At 38.6% G+C, this 23082-nt stretch overlaps 1 protein-coding gene and 1 pseudogene across 3 annotated transcripts; both read right to left on the bottom strand.

The window, feature by feature from the left end:
- Window positions 1-1084: 1084 nt before the first annotated feature.
- On the bottom strand, window positions 1085-19481 carry LOC311081619 (uncharacterized protein). Of its 2 annotated transcripts, XM_084112193.1 has the most exons (3): window positions 19407-19481; window positions 18562-18718; window positions 1085-2280 (listed from the first exon to the last, which is right to left on the bottom strand). In XM_084112193.1, the coding sequence occupies exons 2-3, from the start codon at window positions 18644-18646 to the stop codon at window positions 1436-1438; spliced, it is 930 nt and encodes a 309-aa protein (XP_083968319.1). In that variant the 5' UTR covers window positions 18647-18718; window positions 19407-19481; the 3' UTR covers window positions 1085-1435. The 2 variants fall into 2 exon arrangements, with proteins under 2 accessions (XP_083968319.1, XP_083968320.1); XM_084112194.1 differs by lacking the exon at window positions 19407-19481 and having other exon boundaries at window positions 18562-18762.
- A 993-nt stretch (window positions 19482-20474) lies between these two features.
- Window positions 20475-21877, bottom strand: LOC311081384 (putative nuclease HARBI1; annotated as a pseudogene). Its single transcript has 4 exons — window positions 21445-21877; window positions 21157-21270; window positions 20932-21043; window positions 20475-20848 (listed from the first exon to the last, which is right to left on the bottom strand). The product of its transcript is annotated as a putative nuclease HARBI1 (transcript).
- Window positions 21878-23082: the final 1205 nt, after the last annotated feature.

Below are 23082 nucleotides of genomic sequence, written 5' to 3'. Positions count from 1 at the left end.
TTATTTAATAAAATAAAGAAAGACCAAAGCACCCCGATAGCACCCCCAAAAATAATTTCTGGAATCAATTATATTCAGGCTGTGTTCTATGGAAGCCCTGAAACAAATGGTGCAGGAAAAAAAAGAAAACTTTCTATTTCAAGATATTAAGTTGTTATTTCGACATAATAAGTCGTTATTATGGCATAATTATCTGTTATTTCGACATATCTCGTTATTTTGACATAATTGCGTTCATATTCTGGGCTCAGCTGATTTTTTGTACATAGCATAGCCTACTTTATTATGATTTTAGTATCATAATGATTAATAAATGCATGCACAATTATCTGTGAACTTGATAAATGTTGCAGATATATTTTACTATGCACAAACAAATGCCTTTCAACTTATGTGTGCATAATTCAGAATTAAATGAATGTGCAGCAATTTGTACAAAGGGAGAGTCTGTAAGCCTACTATATGTGTTGTAGCCATTAAATAACATTAAATAAGCGCATTTAGTTTCATATTTGTTATAATGTTATTTTTTTTCCATCTATGTTGATTATGAAAAGTATACGCAATATATCGAGAGACATGGAGTGGGTCGACAGACATGATTTTGACCACTTCAATAAGTTTTGTTTTGTAGAAAACCTTTCTTTAAAGTGAATTTCGTTTTTTATAAATTGTATCTTAATTTTAATCAATTTTTCATCAACCAATTGCCTGGATTTAATTAATATGAAGCAAATATAGCAGACAATATAATCATGACATGGAGGCGCGGTCTCTTGCATTGCACGTGAACTGGAGCACATCTCATCATAAATGAAACGAAACTCAGCGTATGCCTCACAGACATGAGAAATATAGCCTATCTATAGAAAGCTTGAAATGTCTTTAAACAAAACAATTCAAAACAAAAATAGGCTACTCTCTGTAATCCATTATGTGCATTTCTCTCTATAGGCGCGTTCACTACGGAGATAGCGATCGTCAACTGTAGCCTAGTCTGTAATCTTCTGATACAGAACTGTAGCCTACAGAAGACACAGTGACATGTGAACACTAGTTTATTAATAAAATCAATGCACGCATCACTGGATTTACAAATGCACATCTTGCTTGTTGCACTCACACATATTATGTTGAAATAACGGCTTAATATCTCGAAATAACGAGATACTTTTTTTTTCTTCACCAAGCTCTTCCGTAATATTCTAATTAATAAATAAGAAAATAATTTAAGATTTCAAACAGATACACATTATCTATTGCCATACTCTTCAACAAAGAACACAAACAGGGTCTCACATTTACATGACTTTATGTATTTTTATTTATGTATTTGTAAGTGTGATGTTTTTATTACACAGATCACAACTGAATCGTCTTTCTCCAGAGTGAATGTGCAGATGATTCTTGAAATTTCTCCTTTTTCTAAACCTCGTCACACAGAGGAAAACAACATTTTCTTTTCTGAATGAGTTTGTAAATGCCGTTTCAGGTCTGAGTGATATTTGAAACTCTTCTCACACCGAAGACACTTGTAAGGCTTCTCTCCAGTGTGAACCCTTATATGAATCCTAAGGCTTCCCCTAACCGTGAAGCTCTTTCCACACTGAGGGCAGGTGAAAGGCTTTTCTCCAGTGTGAATTCTCATGTGATCCTCAAGGTTTGCTCTGTGTTTGAAACTCTTTCCACACTGATGGCATTTGTAAGGCTTCACTACGGTGTGAATTTTTACATGATTCTCAAGGTGATTCCTGTCTGTGAAACTCCTTTCACACTGATTACATGTAAAACAGTTCCCTCCTGAGTGAATCCTCATGTGATGATTAAAGCTTTCATTATATCTGAAACTCTTTCCACACTGAGGGCATATGAAGGGTTTCTCTCCGGTGTGAATTCTCATGTGAGTCGTAAGATTTGCTTGTAGTGTGAATCTCTTTCCACACTGTTGGCAGGTGTGAGGCTTCTCTCCCGTGTGAACTCTCAAGTGAACATTAAGGTTTTTTTTCTGTGTAAACCTCTTTCCACACTGAGGGCATATGAACGGCTTCTCTCCAGCGTGGATTTTCAAGTGAATTTTAAGGCTGTCTTTTCGACTGAAGCTCTTTCCACACTGTTGGCAGGTCAAAGGCTTCTCTCCAGAGTGAACTCTCATCTGGAGGTTTCTAGTTTCTGTTTTATGAGTCTGTGAACAACTTAAAGATTTCTCCCCAGTCATGAAATCACAATATTTCTCATTCATTTCATTCAGTTCTTGACTTTCCTGTTTCAGCTCCATCAGGTCTAGGGTAAAAAGAAACAAATCAAGTTAATACCATTTTAATGGCACAGAGACATGAACACATTTAAACATGTAAAACATCAAATCCTACAACACGCATGCTGAATCCAATATCCACTAAACAACTAACAAAGATGTAACCTGTTATATCGGAACCTAATAATAATAATAAATTGAATTTATATAGTGCTTTTCACAAACTCAAAGTCACTTTACAGGGCAGGTAGATAATAAGAAAAATGCTAAATAAAAAAAACAAAACCAAAACAAAACAAGATGCAGGCACAGATGAAAATGGAGGGGGCATGGGGCTAGGGGTAGGCAGAGGTGAAGAGATGGGTCTTGAGGCAGGACTGAAAGATGGTGAGGGACTCAGAGGTGCGGATCTCTTGGGGGAGGGAGTTCCAGAGCCTGGGAGCTGCCCTGGAGAAGGCTCTGTCCCCAAAACTGCGGAGGTTGGACTTGCGGATGCAGAGGAGACCGGCTGAGGTGGATCTGAGGGACCGTGAGGGTTGGTAGGGGGAAAGGAGGTCATTGGGGTATGAGGGGGCCAGATGGTGGAGGGCTTTGTAAGTGAGGACCAGGGTTTTGTAGGTGAACCGGTGGGAGATAGGAAGCCAGTGGAGATGTTTTAGGACTGGAGTGATGTGGTGCCAGGATTTGGAGCGGGTGATGAGTCGGACAGCTGCGTTCTGGACCAGTTGGAGTTGTTTGATGTAGGTAGAGCTGATGCCAAGAAGTGAGTTGCCGTAGTCCAGTCGGGAGGAGATGAAGGCGTGAATGATTCTTTCAGCAGCAGGGGGTGTGAGAGAGGGTCTAACTTTGGCGGAGATGAAAGAAGGAGTTTTTGATGACATGACTGGTGTGTGGTTCAAGGGTGAAAACAAAGATCACGCCAAGGTTGCGGGCCTGGGGAGATGGGGAGACAATGGTGCCGTCGATGGTGAGAGTGGGGTTATTGGTTTTGCTGAGTGTGGATTTAGAGCCTATGAGGAGGAATTCTGTTTTATCCCTGTTGAGTTTGAGGAAGTTGTGTTGCATCCAGGTTGTAGGCAATAAGGTTGAGTTTTATAGTAGGGATGCACCGATACTATTTTTTTCAGAATCGATCCGATCCGATACCAAAAATTCTGAGTATCGACCGATACCGATCCCGATACCAGTGCACTTTTTTTTTTATTAAGTAGAATGTCTATAACTCTGTGTTTAACACACAAAATAGTGATGATCAGTTCAACACAATTTACTTAACCCTCTGGGGACCAAAAACGCGCCCGTGCCCGCGCGTTTTGCTCGTTTTTTTTTTTTAGCAATGAAAAATAAACACTAAATGCTCTGTTAATTTTGATCTTTCATTTTCGTGTAATACATCAATCGATCCTGTTGAGTTTCTATTTTTTATCTGTATACTCACAATCAAAATAAAGTGTTTTGCTTTTTGACAAATAAAGAAAAATTAACATGATGCGATTTCTGCCTTCTCTCTGTCAGTAAACTCCCATTTGAAACGCGTTCGAAAATGATCTATAACTCCGCGAAAATTCAGTCAAACAGGCAAACAGACCCACGGGCATAAAGCTTGAGATCGCATCTGTTAAATGAAGTAATTTATATAAAAAACAAATATTCTCAGCTTCTGTAATCTGTATAAAAAGAGAGCGACTCCAGTCGAGCTCATTACGAGCTAATTCACAGTAATGTGACCACTCCCCGGAGAGCGCGTGCTATTCAAACGCAAATTCTGAGAACCATTTCAGACCTGTGAAACGCCCACATCAGCTGTAAACAAAGCGTCGCGTGTGAGACATAATATAGCCTACCTTATGGAGAAAAGATTCCTCAGAACAGTGCTGATATGAGGAGCAATATCTCCTGATATGAGGAGCAGATCCCGCTGAGGAGTGAGGTAGGCTGTTTTCTTTTCTCAAATGTTGATGTGGAATAACGTTATGGAATAACATTAGTGTAGGCCTATGTAAACCGCAAAAAGATGAATCGCATTTCTATGACTCGCCTTTCTGTGAGATGAATGAAGGGTACAATATTTGTAAAGACTGTTTAGCCTAAATATGAATCGCGCATCTGTGTGTGAAAGAATAAACTGCTTTGCTATAGCCTACTGAGATGAGTAAAAATCGACTGGAATATGTTGAAATAAAATGTATTTGTATAAGCAACGTATTAAACTGCAAATTAGCATTTATATGCCCTAATATTTCATAAAAACAACGTTACAGTCAGGCGAAGTATGAAAGACAACATTTTGTTGACTATTTGGGTACAGTTTTTAGGCTACTGTAGAATATACTGCCACATCAAATAAGCTTTTGTTTAGCAATTTCTGCTCATATCTAACGTTATAAAATATAAAATACTATTTTTGTCAAAAATAAAGTCATAGACTAAGATGTTAGATGTTCCAATGTTGGCTATATTCAAACTAATGAATACATATGATAAAATGTAGGCCTATAATCTTCTTTCTTTCTTTTTTTTTTTTACAAAGAAAGAGTACACTTGAAATGTTGTTGAAATTGTAATTATTGTTGTAATTGTAACATTTTTAATAAAATAGCAAAACATTTACAAGATAGATGTAAGCAAAATCTTAAATGGTCAATATAAGTCTTCTTCTAAATACATCTTTTGTCCTTGCATTGTGGCTCAGTCAGTGTCACACCTGAATGAATGGCTCATTAGGCAGAGTCATTATGCAGAGTGGGTGGGACATTTGTAATCTAAGGTGTAAACTACTCCTCCCCCTCGCATATTGGCTTTCCAAGCAAAACCTGTTTTACACCATTTAAATCAATGTATTTTTTTTGTGAACGATAAAGCAAGACTATTTTCACATCATTTTGAAGCTAGAACTCGAAGGGACAACATCCATTAGTCAAAAGTCTTGTGGACACATATTCAATATGTGGTTTGTGGTCTTAATTCAGCAACTTTCATTTTTATTTTTTCCAATAACCACGCATAAACATTATTCTCTTAAAAATACAAACATCTACATACACATTGCTCGCATATTATGGTAGCCCTGTTTGTGCTATATAGAGTGAATTTACACCTTAGCCATTAACATGTTTATAAATAACTGAAAAAAGCACAAATGTCAAGGCATGTCAGAACATCTCAAGGACCCCAAAAACAGCTTGGTCCCCAGAGGGTTAATACAGACAACTTCATTATAAAGAAAAAACACAACAAATATATGATCATAATCTGACATAAATGCTATTATAAACTAGATTAGTGGAGATTAAATTTAGTCTAGAAAAATCACAAGTGCACAATAATCGTATAACATCTGAACATTTTGTAAAAAAAAAGTTTAGTGGGGAACAAATTAGAGACGATAAGTGTAACACTAAATCTGGTTAACTTTACACATTTGTATCTCTTTGTATTGTTGTAAAATATCAATTATCAATTGATAATTCAATTATTATATCAATTATTATAAATCAATTATTTTATATATAGCCTACTATAAAATTGAGACATTTTTTAAATGTATAGCCAGGGCTGCGCGTCCATGTAGGCGAACTAGGCAATTGCCAAGAGCGGCACTTTTGTAAGGGTGGCAAAATGTGTGCCAACCGGGAATGAACAATTCATAAAATAGGCTATATGATTGCTGAGCTGCCGCTGCCGCGCCCCCTGCTCTCATGAGTCATAACTGAGTGATGGGAAGTTCGGAGCATTTTACTGACTCTCTTGTTCGATCTCGTTCATCAAAATGAACGAATCTTTATTTAAGTCATTTCATTAATTTAAGTGGCTTTAAATGTTATACTTTTAACAGCCAAATTCCTCGATCACATCCACCTACGCATATATATAGTGTATATGTATATATATTTGCTTCCTCTTGGCCTACTAAAGTGTTCCTGCGGGAGTGTTCTCTGGCTAGATCGCAGAACAGTGGAGTTTGTATGGACAGAAGTGTATGCCTGAGCTTGTATTTTGGGTTAAGCTGCGTTGCTTTGACATTGTGGAAAATAGAATAATAGAAGCAAAATGTATTAGCCCTTTTACCCGTTATTATCAATCTAAATTAATTTAGTTTTTAATTTAACTTAATTTCGTTTTTCTTTATTTAAATTTTGTTTTTTCTTTATTTAAATTTCGTTTTTCTTTATTTAAATTTCGTTTTCCTTTAGTTAAATTTCGTTTTTTCTTAAAATTTCGTTTTTCTTTATTTAAATTTTGTTTTTTCTTTATTTAAATTTAGTTTTTCTTTATTTAAATCTACCCTTTACTGTGTCAGTAATTTGTTAGTCAGAAAAATATTAGACTACCTTAAAAGTAAGTTAACAGACCTGTGTGTGTGCGTTTAATATCAGTGTCCCATCTCGGAGCATATGCCCTGCCCGCATGAGGTGCGTCGCTTCCCGCTCGCGCTGTTCTGTAGTTTACTAAAAGTGTATTCATTCTGAATGTGTCGCGTCTCGCGTGTCTATCTATATTGCACCAAATGCGACTGCACTCCCTTGTGAAATTGATTGGATGAACTGTTCTCGAAATAATCAAAATGCAAACAAACAGACAGACACAGAGAGAATACTGCCTTTATTAGAGAGACGAATATGTTCAGCACCCTCTCTCCGAAGCTTTGAATATTCGATGTTCATTACAACCGAAGCTTCAAAGCTCAAAAAATGGTATTTGGACCAGCTCCAAATGTTCCTGCAAAATAATCAAACGACAGGCGGCACAATTGTTTTTCGCCTAGAGCGGCAGAATTTCTTTATTTAAATTTTGTTTTTTCTTTATTTAAATTTTGTTTTGGCCCTGTGTATAGCACAGCTGTTTAATGAGGTAGCAACATATGATAGATAGGACAGAACAAGAACGGCTATTAATAATCTTTCACTGTGTCACTGTATTATGATATGAAAGGCTCCAATACAGTGCGGCACACAGCGCTTATGCGCATCCCGAGCGCAGAATGTTGCGCTTTAAGCAACGAGTCACAGCACGCAGCGCGTCGAGTCCGCATTGAAAAGTTTAAAGCACAAAGAAAATACATATTGATGCGTAGTGTATTATACAGTATCTATCTATGCAATAGTCTATTCAGCAGTTCCTTTTAACAGTTTTAAATTTCAGTTACTGTGCGCGTGAAGAACAAATAGTGCTCTGACTTTACTCCAGTGTTGTGATCTAACAGACACCCGGTAGAAAGTAACACGATTAAGGTACAGCAATAAAGTCCAGCAAGATAAAGTTTGTTTTATGCAAAACCATAGACATTTATCTACAGATCAAGTATAATAATAGGTGTTAACTGTCATAACCGAACGCAGCGCGCTGTTTAAATGCTGAATGGAGAATGATTGACAGCCGCAGCTGAAGGAAACATTTACGTGATCTTGAATTTAACGACTTAAATATTAATTTATATCTCACATTATACTATATAATGGCTTCAGAACACTTATAATATTGTGCACAAAAACGTATGGTGCTTTATAATGTTTGTGTGCCTTTTGTGGGGCTTAACAATAACACTGAATGGTATACGCACAATATCGGATTTGGATAGGCCTCGTATGACCGATACCCGATCCAGCAAAAATGGCAGTATTGGAGTATCGCATCCCTAGTTTATAGGCTTCATGGTGGACTGTGAGAGATTATTTTTTTGCCAGACGTTCAAGTTGGCGGCCAGTTTGTTTCAATTTCCGGAGTGCAGGTGTGTACCATGGTGAAGAGGTGTTAAAAGTGACGGTTTTTGTTTTGAGGAGGGCCAGAGTGTTGAGGGAGGTAGACAAGGTGGAGTTGAGGTGGTTTGTGAGATCATCAGGTGAGGTGAGGGTTGAGAGTGGTGGAGAGCAGATCAGAGAGATGGTGGGGATCGATATATTTAAGGTGATTTTTATGAGGCGGCGGCGTGGGTTTGGAGAATGGATGGTGAACCGTATCAGTTTGTGATCAGAGAGGGGAAAGAGGCATGGATGGAGGTCGAGCACCGGTTGGTTTGTGGAGCAGACCAGGTCGAGGATGTGTCCTTTTTCATGGTTGGGGAATGTGACATGTTGGGTGAGAGTGAAGTTATCCAGTAAAATGGTGAATTCTGATTACAGCTTGCAGGTGGGGGAGTCTATGTGGATGTTTAGGTCACCGAGTAACTGCAGACGTGAAAAGAGAGATGAGACAAGTAGCTCAGTAAGGAGCTCAGTAAAATCAGAGAGGAAGGAGGGATTTGGTTTAGGTGGCCGGTAAATGAGGATGACTGTCAACGAGGAAAAAGCTGTGAAGGCGAGATATTCAAATGATGATACTGAGGGGAGGGTGAGTTCTGCAATCCGGAATTTCTTATGAAAATAACGGCGAGGCTACCGGCACGGCGGGAGGGGTGGGGTTTGCAGATGTAGTTGTAGCCGTGGGGGGTGCTTGGTTGAGGGAGAAGTCATTGGGTTGTTGCCAGGTTTCGTTGAGCAGAAGGAAATCCATAGTGTTGTCGAGGATTAGTTCATGGAGGGCAGGAGCTTTATTGTTTCAAAATGAGATTCAAAATGAGATTCAGGACAGGAGTGAGTGCGTGCTTGGGGACGTGGTCTGGCTCGGACTGGTTTAAGGTGGTCAGTTGATGGATGGCCCGTGCATAACCAGGCTCAGACCTTAGGTCTGGGTCTTGGATCTTCATTCCCCTAATCCAGCCAGTGCCTCCATCTCTGAGCTTTGGGAAGACCCTTGTTGGACCTTGTCTGTAATGTGCTTACTTCTCTTGCTTGTTTATTAAACACAAAAAAGATTATAGATACTCTGCAAGTCATGGATGAGTCCAGGGTTAGCAACAAAGTAGAACAGTATATAGAAACAGATATATTAATACTGTGGTTCTATATGTAAGAGATGAAATACAAATAAATAAGACTCAGAAACAGACATCCCAAGTCTCCCGGAAGTTCCGGGAGTCTCCCGCATATGGATAGCGGCTCCCTGATACCCGCAAATGAGTTAAAATCTCCCGGAATCTTGAGCGAGCGAGCAAGAGCGCGCATGGGAGACAGAGACTGTGTTCCAAAGTAAACCGTGTAGCGCGCACACGGCAGAGAGAGAGGGAGCGAGTGTGCCCATGAAGCGCATGTAAGATAGAGAGCATCCTGATTGGCCTGTTTCAGTAAGTCAACCAATCAATTGTCAGAGTGGACGGGCTTTTATCTCTTTTCCCGAACCGAATCAGTTCAGTTCAGTGTATCTAGAAACAGGAGCGCCATGGAAGAGGGAGAGTGCCACAAAAAACGAAAGTATAAGACACATTTTACGCCAGACTACACTAAAGTGTACCCCTGTTTTATAAGAGTAAAACATAATGACAGTTTTGCACGCTGTACAGTTTGTAACAGTGACTTCAGCATTGCCCATGGTGGGTTAAATGATTGTAAAAGACATGTTGAGGTGAGTTCAACAAGTTTCATTTCATGTGCATATTATTCAGGCCGGCTAGTTGCCAAGGCTACATTAAAACACATTAGTAAACTCAACGCAAACTCCTTAGACCTGTTTAAAGTTCCAATGGAATATAAATAAATGCAGTTTACATAAATAGTACAAGCAGCTTAGGTAAAAGTAATCTACATATTTTAACATAATTAACAATTGCATGGGCCTATAGCCATAGAAATGATATATTATGCTTTTATATCTTTTAGTGACCAAAACTCTGAGGTGAACCTCCCTGAAATGACTTTTTGCAGGTTGGGATGTCTGCAGAAAGAGAAATTCATGAGATTAAAGAGAATTCATGCATCTAAGTTTATTATTAAAAAGATTCATCAGAACAAAAAAATATTTTGACATAAGAGGAAAGAGTATCAATACACATATACTGTATATACACACATATAAACGAGAAACAAAATCTACAATTAACCTTTACATCAAAGTGTTATGATATATAGTGTTTGGTGATATAAATCCCTGTATATAAAGATAATAATAATAAATAATAATCCTTTCCTCTTTAATTTACTCATCTCACTCTTTCCACATAATGTACTGTTTTTCAATATTTTCTACATTGTTCTTGAGTAGGATTCTTACACATGAAGGAATCAAAAGTAATCTTCACTTCTATCTTTGTATCATCTTCATTTTCTTCTTAAAAAAGGACTATGATTTTTGTGATAGAGATTGTTCCCATCAGAACTATACATATCCCATCTTTGAAAAATTAAAAATCATATTTAAAGTTGAAAATATAACTCATTTCATCTGAATATCAGTTAAATAACATATTTACTACACATATACGCTCATTTTGACATAAAAACTAATTTGGTTAAATTTAAAATGATCATTCTCCATCTGAGGAGCACATTAAAAATAAAAAATAACATGTAATATTAAAAATAAGATTCATCTTACCCTAATATCAGTTGATGGAGATCTAGGGGATATGTTAAACATGATTTGAGATATTAAAACATTATATTGGGATTAAAAATAAACATTTTTCCTCATAAGGAAAGCCACATTCCACACGACGAACGATGGTGATGACGTCATCCGATGTTCGAGCACTTTAAAAATTAATAACATGCACAGCACATAGGCTATACAAGAATATTTTTACATCCACATGATTCAATACAACTCTGGCTACATCTACATACTACTCCCATGAAATTAGAACAAAAATTCGATTTTATATCACCATTTTGCTTTGCGAGGTATGGAGTTTCACTCTTGCTCGACCATGTGCGGAGGAGAGAGTGACCTAGTTTCACTAAAACTCGACATAACTCTCATTTCAACTCTTTTCACAAAAATCTTTTTCTACAACTGTCCTTTTACTTACTTACTAACAATTCGCGGATTTGTATTTGTATTTTGACCGTTTGAAGCTTAGTTTAGCCGGCTCGCGGAAAGTTAATTAATTATTTTTTTTCAAACGGCAATCTATATAAGGGCGATGCGCACGTGCGCGTGCACATTTCTCTCACTTCACTCTGTGTATGTGCAGACACGATTTCGCTCTCTCTTAAACGTTGACTTTCAGAAAGAACACTACTCAAGACAGGTGACCAGATTCATGGAATGGATTGTCAGTGGTGGAAGTAAACAAACTTGCCGCGAAAGCTTCTGGGGATGTAACGGGGTCGACGAAGAAGTCCGAGCTGTTTGATGACTGGGATGCAGGATGGAGTGGGGTAGTTGTATGACCGGTTGCAGAGTTGAATATTTGAACATGATGCTGAGCGGAGGAACTGAGAGCTCCGTGATAGAAGTTAGCCATGGACTACAAGCACAGAGGTGGATAACTGATGTGAGTGCCAAAATGATCCGCGGCATGACAGGGGCGAGATGAAGTCCAGTCTCGGTCACGGCTCGCATCTGGTGGAGGTAGCCTGTGAGGAGGAGGTAGGCAATCGGGTTAGCCGCTGAAGCAGCTAGGATTAGCTGCCACACATTGGGTGAACGAGGGCAGCCAGATAGCGGCTAACCGACGAGGCGACAGTCCAGTCGAAGAGCCCAAGCGGTTTCGGGAACCAGCTGAGAGGCTGTCCAGAGGTAGGGGGTACAGTGAACACAAAGAAACAATCCACAAGAGGCAATAGTAGACGGAGAAACGGCGATTAAACAGCACGCACAAATCTAGCGAGATCAGGCATTTTTACCTTTGCTGCAGGTGGGAGGTCAAAAATATACAGCTGGGGCCTCATGTACAAAGACTTGCGTTGAATTCATACTAAAACATTGCGTACGGACAAAGCTGTAAATGTGCGTACGCACAAAAAAACCCAGATGTATGAATCTCTGCGTACGAAGGATCCTACGCATATTCTCTTTGTACATCCCAGTTAACGTAAAATTGAGCGCACATGCACGAGCACAACGCCCCACCCAGTCTCCTCCCTTAATTCAAGTAATTTAAATATGGTAATGAGTCCACTTTGGCAAAAGAAAGCAGTAAGAAAATGACGGCAAGAAACGAAACTTTACAGAAAGTGAATTGGAGGTGCTACTATCGGAGGTAGAAACAAACAAAAAAAATGTTTTATTTGGAACTTTGTCCTCCGGAATTAATAACAAAAGGAAAACATATGAGTGGGAGAGTTTGGCTGATGCCGTCAATGCGGTGGGATCTGAAAGTCGCACTGTAGAGTATACCGAGTACAGTTGAGACACTTTTTGCGTTTTGATTTTTCACACAAAGATAGACACTGAAAAGAAGTGAATTTCCACATGACACGCCACATGACATTTCATTAGCTTGTAGACTAAGATATTATCAATCAATAATACCCACAAGTAGTTTATATTTTCCACAATTAGCTCATAAAAATAAGGTGCTTTTTGTCTCAACTTTGTCTCAACTGTACCAATGTGTGGTACAGTTGAGATAGTGCATGGTACAGTTGAGACACCCATTATTAATGATGTGATGGTAACTAACCATTCATTATAAATATAAAAAATAAAGACAAATAAAGAAAATAACAATTGGGCAACATTTTTGTTTATTCATCCATTTATATTCATTCATTTTATTTAAATTAGCACTGGTTAAAATGTATAAAGCAGGAACAAGATATGTAACAATATTTATTAATAATACACAGTTTAAATATCACAAATATCAAATTTTATTTTCATTTGCGTCCTATACTGGCTAATTACAGCGTTTAAACTGTTATCATAACACTGAACAACTAAACAGTGTGTTTCCTATAATAAAACTCTTATCGGGGGTACAGTAGACGTGTCTCAACTATCCCCCGCTGGCCACCTCGCACATTTCTCTACATTTTGCAATTACCTTGCATGACACAATACCATGAAATATGCCAGTTTTTAGGGCACAGAATAATGTTTGTGGTGATACCAGTTACGTTTAACAGTCACATAAGGATAATAAGCTATTCATTGTGGAGAGTGCATGGTGAAGTGAACGTCATATCTTAGGAAAAAAAAAACTTTTCCGATATCTTCGGATTGGAGATGCGTCCGTTGTTCAAATTTCCCACGATCAAAGAGGACACTAATACACACGTGCACAGCAAAAATCACAACTTGTTCTTGCTGCGAACGCAAGTTATTTAAGGTGTCTCAACTGTACACAGTCTACCTTAAATGACCTTAAAAAGAAATGGTCTGATATAAAGGTGGACATTAAACCAAAGCTTTCATTGCCATAGACTAAGAGTTGTATCAGTTTGCATATGCTTTTATATGTTCTTACTTAATTGCATAATTGATAGAATATTCCCATAAGGCACGTGTGACAATATATGTCAATTATTTTATAAATTGCAAATTAATAGCAATGCTTCCCACAGGTGGTGGTGCGATAGACTTGTAGAACCATTCGTTGTGTAATGTTTGCAGCTTCACTTCATTGCTTGTAAGAGTCGCCAACGGACAAAAACAATGAGAAATGTACGTACGCCAGTCATGAAATTGGCGTGGAGGAACGCACATTCTCGCGTTAATTTCACTGTTAGTACATACGACCGTGAGTGTGAAAGCGTGCATACGCAAGATTGATATATGAGGCCCCTGGTTCGGGGATTTAACAAGAAAAATTGAGTCAAGAAATGTTCAGAAAATATTAAAGCGTGTTTTTACTACACAACCAAAAAAAGGAAAGTTTGATATTCTGACAAATTTCCCTGTTGTTACTTGTAATAAAAATTGGGGAACAATTGATTATGAATTTTTCTGATAAATCTTCTTCTGAAAACCCCCCAGAAATTGAATATATTAAAGACTGGTTGAATGCATTGATTGTAATGGATGAAGATGAAACAGAAAAAAGAAATGTTAATGTCACAAGCAAAGTTGAGGTTTTTATGGACGATCTTATAGTTCAACACCTCCAGAGGGACAACGCAAAAAGAGCTTGCAAGTAGAAGGAGAGAAAAATGTTGGCGAATGTCTTCCACTAAGGCTCAACTCCCTCGAGATGAACCAATTCATCGTGCTCAGCAGTTAATAAAGATTATCAGACAAGCCGAATGATTAAATAAGAAGATAATAGACATTGCAAACAGTTTTATGGTTGAAAATGAAATAAAATGTTCAAATAAGGATGTGTTGAATTTGCAGAGCAAGCTCAAGTTACTTAAGACAGGACACTACAGGTGAATAGGGTAAAAATTGTAACTAGCAGATATCACCATAAAACTTTCCCAGTTAATTACCTACATTAAGATGAGAAAAAAATTATTACACGTTTTCTGTAATTTAATGTTTAAATATGCAAATTAGGCAATATCTAATTAAATATGCACTAATTTGCATATATTTAAAAAAAACTGATTATCTGAACTGAAATCTGAGTATTGGATAAAGCCAGATTAAAAATTATTTTTTCATTGTGTTCACATATTAGATGGGGAAAAAAATATTTTAAGTAGATATTTATGGATATCTACTTTTGTTATCCTGTAAATCAGAATATACTGTCAATAGGCGTAAAAAAAAAATTTTGCCATGTTTTTTGGAATAATTTGTTATATAAATCAGGCTAGGAATAATATATTTATAAATCCCTCTGTAAATTTCTTCATAATATAACTAGGTACAAGACTGTAAAGTCTGGTGTATATCGGTGCTACTGAAGTGGAGATTTCGGACTTGGAGAATGAGAGAAAAGTCGGCTCCTGTGGCAGATGATGATAGTGAGGAGGATCAGGAAAAGTCGGCTCCTGTGGCAGATGATGATAGTGAGGAGGATCAGGAGAGAGATGAGAAAGTGTAGAGTCCGCGGTAAGCAGAACTACTTTCAAAACACTTAAGCTATGTCATGAGTGTAGGTGAGTGACATAGCTTGAGTCACTTTTGAGAAAAATCTAATTCAAACGGATATCGAATATCATGCAATGTATTTGAATATATTCAAATATCTACATGCCTGCCCCCCCCCCACCCATAAAAAACAAACAAACAAAAAACACTGTAACAGAGATTCAATCACAAATTAATTAACAGTCTGACAGTCATAAACAGGACTGTCTGGATTTTTTTTTTATACTTAATGTTTGAAACAGCAGGTTATCAACTTGTATGAAGTGCCACTATGCATAGCCAATCACACCATTAGGCTACATGGAAAAAAACAGAATCAGAACAGGCACAAACAATAATGTGACAACTTAAACAGCAGCAGGAGTAAGGCGTATAGCCTAGCCTAATTCATTTCTTAATATTGTTTGCAAGAAACACCAATCTATCAACTTGATCTGGATCAAGTGCAGCTCTCTTTTTATTGACGATGTTCCCCGCGGTGGAGAACACACGTTCAGAGCGCACAGACGTGCCTGGCACACACAGGTATTTGTGCGTCAGTGTTGAGTGAAGTGGGTATTTGTTGCAGCCTGTGTCTCTCCACCAATGCAGCGTGTGTTGCTGTCTGCGGGGAGAGGAGGTTCAGTCATGTAGTTTTTAAGGTCCTGGATACCATTACTGTTGCGTCTGGCCGAGTCGATCGATTAATACATGTCCCCAAACAAGCTTCCCATGGCACCTAAGGCCGGAGCCACGTCTTCCCTCTCTTGCGCGCAGTCGCCGTCGGTCTCACTCTCAGCTTCCTTCAGCTCCTGAGATAAGCTTTCAATTACGAGGTGTTTCTGCCCAGGCGAAAGGTGAACCAAACGGCTGAACCGGGGATCCAGAAGGGCCGCTTTATTGAGAAGCATCCATTCTGTGTTGTTTTCACAGGTTTAACGTGTGTGCAGCTGTGTGACTTCCCCTTAGCTCTTTCATGCAAAGAACAACATTCTCTAGGTCCTATTTGTCTGAAATGAAGTGAGTCACGTAAGCATGTGTGGCCAGTGATGTCCACCCGTCTGTACTTAGAGCGAGTTTCTTGTCCCGCAATAAGGTCTTAATGTTTTCTCGTGTGGTGTCATACAACTTTACTATGCAGGCTGACATAGTGGTGCGACATGGAATTGTGTATCGTGGCTCCAGTTCCATTATGAGGTCCTGAAACCCGTCTCCCGTAATTACACTTATAGGTCTCATATCCCTGCAAATAAATTTTGCCATCTTATCGGTGATGGCCTTTACCCGTGCATCTGGCAAGGTGCCGACCGGTTGTGCATGAAAGTATGCAGTCATACGATGTTGGACGCCCGATGCTCTGGCCGTCTGCTGTGTCTCTAACTCCGCTGCCTCCTTTGGATGGTTACTCGACAGGTGAGCGCGAAGATTGGATGTGGATGATGTGTAAGTAAACCGTTTTTTTGCAAATTCGGCAAACTACTTAATCTTTTACGGTTATTTTACCGTCTACGGTGTAGAACCCAAAATTTTTTCCAGACACTACTTTTAAGATGCGTTGGGGTTGTAATTGTCCGCTCAGGCTGGCTGTTATGTTCGTTCTCTTCCATTTTCAAAACAGGGTGGCTTTTGGTATTATTCGCTTGATTTGGTCATGGGCCTACGCTACAATACGTCTAGAGCGCCCTCTACTGGATGAGACGGCAAACAATAAAATAAAAAACAAACGGTCTAATTATAGACTGTAAAAAATGCGCTACACATGGCACTTTAAAAACCGGATAGTTTATTTATAGTTCGATTACGGATATTTCACGTCATGTTCGAATGCATATTCGAATATCGAATAAAAAGTGACAGCCCTAAAGCCTAGTTCGAGCTTGGCCGGCAAACTTAAGGGTCATTGTTAGAAGTGTGATGTATGCGTGTAGCTATAGGTACATGACATGTTTAGGGGTGTTAAAATCCAATGTAGTTTTGAAGAGAACTTTTGACGTCTCTTGCTTCAAACATAGAAAATGTGTGAGGTTAGAGAAGGGTCAAAAGGAACTTACCATATAAAGCTTTAATGTACGTGCTGCATAAAATAAGTGTGGAAAAAATAATAGATAACTTGAACATGTGCTTGTGCAAGCTTAGGCTAACAGAGGGACTAGGATAAGTCCCAAGTAATTACCTTATAAGGGAATTAGCTGTACTATAATGACAGCCCATAATTAGAAGGTGCCCAAAAAATAGGGTTAGTATAAAAAGCTTAGAAGGGTTTTTTTCGGGGCCGCATTTCGAGTGAAGACTTTTACGTGTTTGCTATTTTTGCCTTTGAAAATTGTGTCTTTGTATTATTCTGAATCTTTCTAAAATAACAAAATCATGTGGTTTTTCAATAAGCCTCAGAGTAACTTTTTTCCTATAAATATATCTTGATTTTGGTCATGGAACATTAATACTGGCAAACGCCCAGTGCATTCGAATTCATGATTGATCTGGTTAAAGGCTCCGCCAAGGACCCTGAATCGACATCCTACATCCTTGATCTAACCGGTAAGAGCAATATTTAATTGCAGCAGATTATGGATATGTCTGAGTATGATTTATTGGTTACAGTGGTATAGAAATACAACATACTGAAAAACTAAATGGGAAAGAATTTGAGTTTGTAGGTTGCAACAAATATTCAAAATCATTCATATACAACGGGCACAAATCTGGCACCTCTGGGTTCCTTCTTCCACATACTAAACAAGACACTACTGAGAAATGTGTTATCACAGCGTTTAACCGTTATTATTATTTGTCAAATATAAGTGTGTGTTATTGCACATAAGTTTCAATATTATGTTTTGTAGGCTCCGCTGCAGCCAAACTGTTGTAGCCTAACAAAAGTTTAGGCCAACTACTAGGGCCAAGTCATTTGTCATGCATGGTTCTTTACTTTAGCTTGATTTAAACACATTTATCTTATGGTATGTTTAATTGAATGCAATTTTTTAAGTCTGTAATTCTGAGGTACGTTTTCCTTAAAACAGGGTTGTAAATCTCAGTTCCTGGAGGGCCACATCCCTGCAGAGTTTAGTTTCATTCCTGCTTAAACACACATACCTGTAGTTTTCATATAGGCCTTGATTCTCTGCATAGGTTTTGTTTAATTAGGCTTGAAGCTAAACTCTGCATGGCTGTGGCCCTCCAGGAAATGGGAGCTCTAGCGCAAGTTCTGCTGAGAAGACTCTCATTCATTAATCACGTTGTTCATTAACCACAGTTCTCACCACTCGACATATAGAATTTAGCGTGCAGAAAGAACTCGGAAAGCCCAGCATTTTGAGCGGTACTGTGATACTGAACTTAAATGCCTCTGATTGACCATTGTCTCCTAAGCCACGGGCCGGTCCTGCTTTTGGGAAATGCACCCTTGAATGTTTAGGGGTATTTACACAACACCTTTTAACAGAAGTTTTCAGTTGAAAACGTGAAACACACATTGTGGGATCAACAGGAGTGAAACACACACATGAAACACACAGTAAAACACACAAACTAACCTGTTTGTTCCTCAGTTTCTTCATGTTTGACTCTGAATGTTTCTTCAATCTTCACGTCTTCACTCTCCTCTTTAATAAACGCCATATTTATAATAGTGTGTCACGTGGATCTCAGTCGCTTCACCAGGAGTTTTTCTGTGTGTTTGGACACTCTGTCCTGTTTAAGAGGAGAATAGTTAACAGAAAGAAAAACACTCTAAACTAAATCTCTGAGTGTGTGTCAATCAGATCTAGTTCAGTAGTTCAGTTCACTGGTAAGAGAGTCAGTCAGAGAGAGAGTTTATGGACTTAAATGATCTGATTAGACTAAAAACACATAACTAGCACTACAAATCAACAAAGGAACACATATTATACAGACAAAAAATATTTTGGCATTTGTAAATAATATTTAATGGATTACACTGTGGAAAAAACTGGCAGTTGTCACTCCACATGTGTGTGTTGTTGTTCTTGTTGCATTTACACTGGTGAACTGCAGGAGTCGTCAGCGTGATTCGGGGATTCGAGCGCTTACAAACTCTGAATCATTTGATTAATTTGAATCTGAATCGGCTTCAAAAAGCTGAGGCGTTTCTCTATCATTACTTGCCAGAGAACAAACAGTATGTTATGATTAACTAATTCACAATATAGGAAGCGAAATGATATACATTTTTTGTGTTATACATGTTAACTCACAAAAAGTGTTCATTAATGTTATTTATGCACTCTACTCATAAAAACTATGTTCATTAATGTTATTAAATACATAATGTTACATTTAAAAAATAACGTTATATTTCTATATAATTGTCCGAACTGGTTACATTGGTTTAAAAACTTTAAATGATTAAAACACAAACCTTTCTTCAGCAGAATCACAGATGCAGGAGCGGCGCAGCCTTATGACGTCATGCTGTCACGCCAAAATAAAAGTCCCGTTCTCACGAAATAGAAATTCACACACAGAAACACATTCAAATGATAAGATAAAGGATTCAAAGCAAGAAGATTCCCAGTGCAGATTATTTCAATGCCACTGAGATTTTATCAAAAGCTTCTGGCTTATATCTAAATATAATTATTATATTATATATATTTATATTATATGTAATTATACCAAATACTGAGCATTTGGAGCTAAACAATTAAGTTTTTTTTTTAAAGTTTTTTAAACCTCAACCCCCCTCCCCCAGTTTTTTTTCTGTGATGTGCGGCTGGAACAACAAACAAAGAGTGGCAATGATAATCTCAAGTACTGTTTATGCGCTTTAATGTTAAAAGCATGCAATGTGACTTTGAATATCGTTTAGTTCTCCAGCTTTGTAGCTGTAAAAGCAACAATGGATAATTCACCTCAGATCTTGAAATTAAACAAATGGAAACAAGAATGTTCAAACTGTGAACATACAAGTGTATACTGGCCCTTACACATCTCTTTTATTGTAGGATTTTTCACAACCTGCCCCAGAAACTGAGGCCTCTACCTCAATGGGCTACAGAAAGAATGTGAACAAGGTAATGCTTTAAACCCTTGACATAAATGACAGTCAGTCCTATGTTTGTAGAAAGTCATGCCACTTTTTGTGATTTGATCAACCTCCAGAAAAGGTGTAATGATTGTTTGCGGTGGAATTGTTTCAGGTGGAAACAGACTCAGTCAGGGCCCTGTACAAAAGGAGTCTAGAACTAGACTGTTCACTGAAGGAGCCGGACTGTGAGCTGAGGAGGCTCCAAATTAAAAAAATTAATTGGAGATCAAACAGCTGGAAAAAACATCTCAGTATGTGAACTTTTTTTAAACAAGTAACCCTTTAGTATGAACAGTATGAAAGTTTATTAATGTAATTTTTCTTGGTCTCTTTCATCCTCCCTAGCCACATGACCAATAAAACAGTTTGAGACCTATCTGCAGTGTCAGTGTGCTTTTATTAAGTAAAATATTGTGTTGTGATTGCATCTCTGACAGCTGCGCCAGCTGGGTGGTCAAGTGTGATGGGGTCAATTTCATCAGGGAGAAGCTGGTTTAGTGGTGGTACTCGCTCCTTTCTGATAGTGGCTATATTATGCAGAATGGCACATGCAGCCACTATCTGTGATGCCCGCTCTGGTGACACTCTTAAACGCCTAAGGCAGATGAAACGTGCCTTTAGGATGCCAAAGGTCATCTCGATCTTGACCCTGGTTTTACTGAGGGCCACATCGAAGCGTTTTTTTAGCCCTGTCTGAGGGTCAGGATAGGGGGTTAGCAAAAACCTCTGGCATGCATAACCTCGATCTCCTACCAACAGGCCATCAAAAAGCCCTGTCATAGAACAGAAAAGGGGAAAATTTCGTACGTTTTGCTATTAAAATTAAAACTTTAAAGTGTACTGTAATTTAACTTGCCTTCCTCAAAGCGCTGACACAAAATAGACTCACGGAAAATTCGTGAGTCATGCACCGAGCCAGGCCATTTGGCATCCAAACTTGTGATTATGCATTCATGATCACAAGTCATCTGCAGATGAAATGTACAGTAAATAATTGTCCTATCTGTTAGTTACTATTTATTTAAAGATTGATCTCAAAGCAAATAAAAATCATTTCACATAGGCTATATAGTAGCCCTACCTGAACATTAAGGCTGTGACAGGACTTTCTGTTCACATAATCTGCCTCATGTTCTCCGAGAGCTGTGGAGATTGCAACGTGTGCAGTCTATTGCTCCTATGACTCTAGGGAATCCTATCATAGGAATTAAAAATATACATTTAAAATCATTCTTAACAGGTAGCTACTGCAGACTACTGTATAATAGATTTCTAAATTTGAAATATGCTTTTTTGAAGAAGAAAAAAAAAAAACGAGTGTGAAAGGTTAAATTTGTTTATGTGATGTCACCCTATCAAGATATCTTACCGGCAATTTTATGAAAGCCCTCTTTTATGGACATGGACGATAAATGTCCGGGGAACACAATGAAGCTATTCATGTACCCCTGCAGAGCCAGGACCACCTTGCAAATGGTTCGACAGACCGTGTTTTCCCCTAGATTCTCTGCATCACCGACCGCATACAAGTATGTACCACTTGCAAAAAAACGCGACGCAATACATACCATTTGCGGTACAGTAAGGGCATGGCTTCGACGAGTCACATTTGTTATGTGCGGCTCAAGAAGTTCACAAAGAGAAGACTTTACTTCCGCGGAAAATCTGTATCTTTCATACAAGTAAGTATCAGGAAAGTCACATGGATTTTGTCTGTCCCTAAAAACTCTTTCTCTACGAAGTGCTCGTCTAACAACTTGCGCAGAGATGTCCACAGGATTTGGGAGAAAAGGTGAAGCCATTGCAACAGAGAACAGACGCTGGGAATTAGTTACGTCACCTATATGTTTCTTTGCTCTCAGCTGATTGGTCAAACTTCAGTCTGAGATCTTGAATCCAGAACATAACTTTCCCCTGGAGCAGGTTAGCCGTGCAGCGTAAGATACCATGGCAACGAACACCGATTAAAGCCGAGCTACTTTCATAGTACCTAAAACCCAGGGTTGGCGGAAACTAAACTGGAACATAGCTGGCTAGCCACCTAAACCGGCTTCATGGTATAGGCCCCTGGTAAATATCCACAACAAACAAGTCACTGGTTTTGAAAGGGTCAAAGCTACCCTGGAGCTGGGCCTCCAGCATCTCTCGAAGTGCTGATTGCGTCATTGGAATGTAAGTTTGTTGCCGCGGATCTTCAACAGGAACTGGTCCATCCCAATCAATACCCAGTCAGACATTTAAACCTATAAGAACAACAAATAATAAGGTACGTTAATAATTTGCAATCAGATTTGTCAATATAAACATTGGTCAAGAATCAACATTGATGTACATCTGGAACTGTCTATACCTCTTCAGAAAGCTGTTGTGGTGCAACAAGTAGCCCTGCCACCCAGAGCTGCTTGTCAGGGAGAGACACGGATTCAGTTGCAGGTAAACAGAATAGTTTATTTTGCTCTCAAAAGAGCCCAGGAAAAAAAACAGGAACACAAAAAGAAAAGAGGAAGTCCAAAATAAATGTCCTCAGGGCCAGGAGAGCACTTCTCAAAAGAAACCAATTATAGCGTCACACTGAATTCCTTGAAGAAGATGATGAGCACACAGAGAAGGTCTGGGGTGGTTCATCCAAGTCCCAACAGAAGATCACACCTGGGCAGGTGTTACACCTAACACTAGGCCTGGCAGGATGAGAGGGAGACAGTGGAAGCAGGACAAAAATCAAAATGTCAAGACAAAGCAAGAGTCGAACTCAGGAAAAGCCTTACTCACAACAACAGTCTTGACAAAGGACTGAACACAAAAGGATCTAAAATAGGGGAGATAATGAGGGATTAATTGACAACAGGTGTGAAGAGAACAAGGATAGTTAAGCAGGGTTGCCAACTTTGGGACTTTGGCTGGAGTGAGACTCTGTAAAATACCAGTGCACGCGCAAAACCCTAACCCTAATTTTAAAAATGTCAGTCCTTGTTTACTTAGTATAAATCCTGATTTATGGAAAAAAAAA

The sequence above is a fragment of the Abramis brama genome (assembly GCF_963993115.1).
Source record: "Abramis brama genome assembly, chromosome: 4".
NCBI lineage: Eukaryota > Metazoa > Chordata > Actinopteri > Cypriniformes > Leuciscidae > Abramis > Abramis brama.
The sequence above is the reverse complement of the archived record's forward strand: the minus strand, read 5'-3'. Positions and strand labels throughout refer to the sequence as shown.

What these genes read in the sequence shown, in the direction of transcription:
- LOC311081619 (XM_084112193.1), bottom strand. Translation starts at nt 18,646, where the DNA reads ATGGCGTTTATTAAAGAGGAGAGTGAAGACGTGAAGATTGAAGAAACA. An exon ending in AGAAACTGAGGAACAAACAG is followed by an intron (nt 2,281 to 18,561) that starts GTTAGTTTGTGT and finishes TTTTTACCCTAG; the next exon opens with ACCTGATGGAGCTGAAACAG.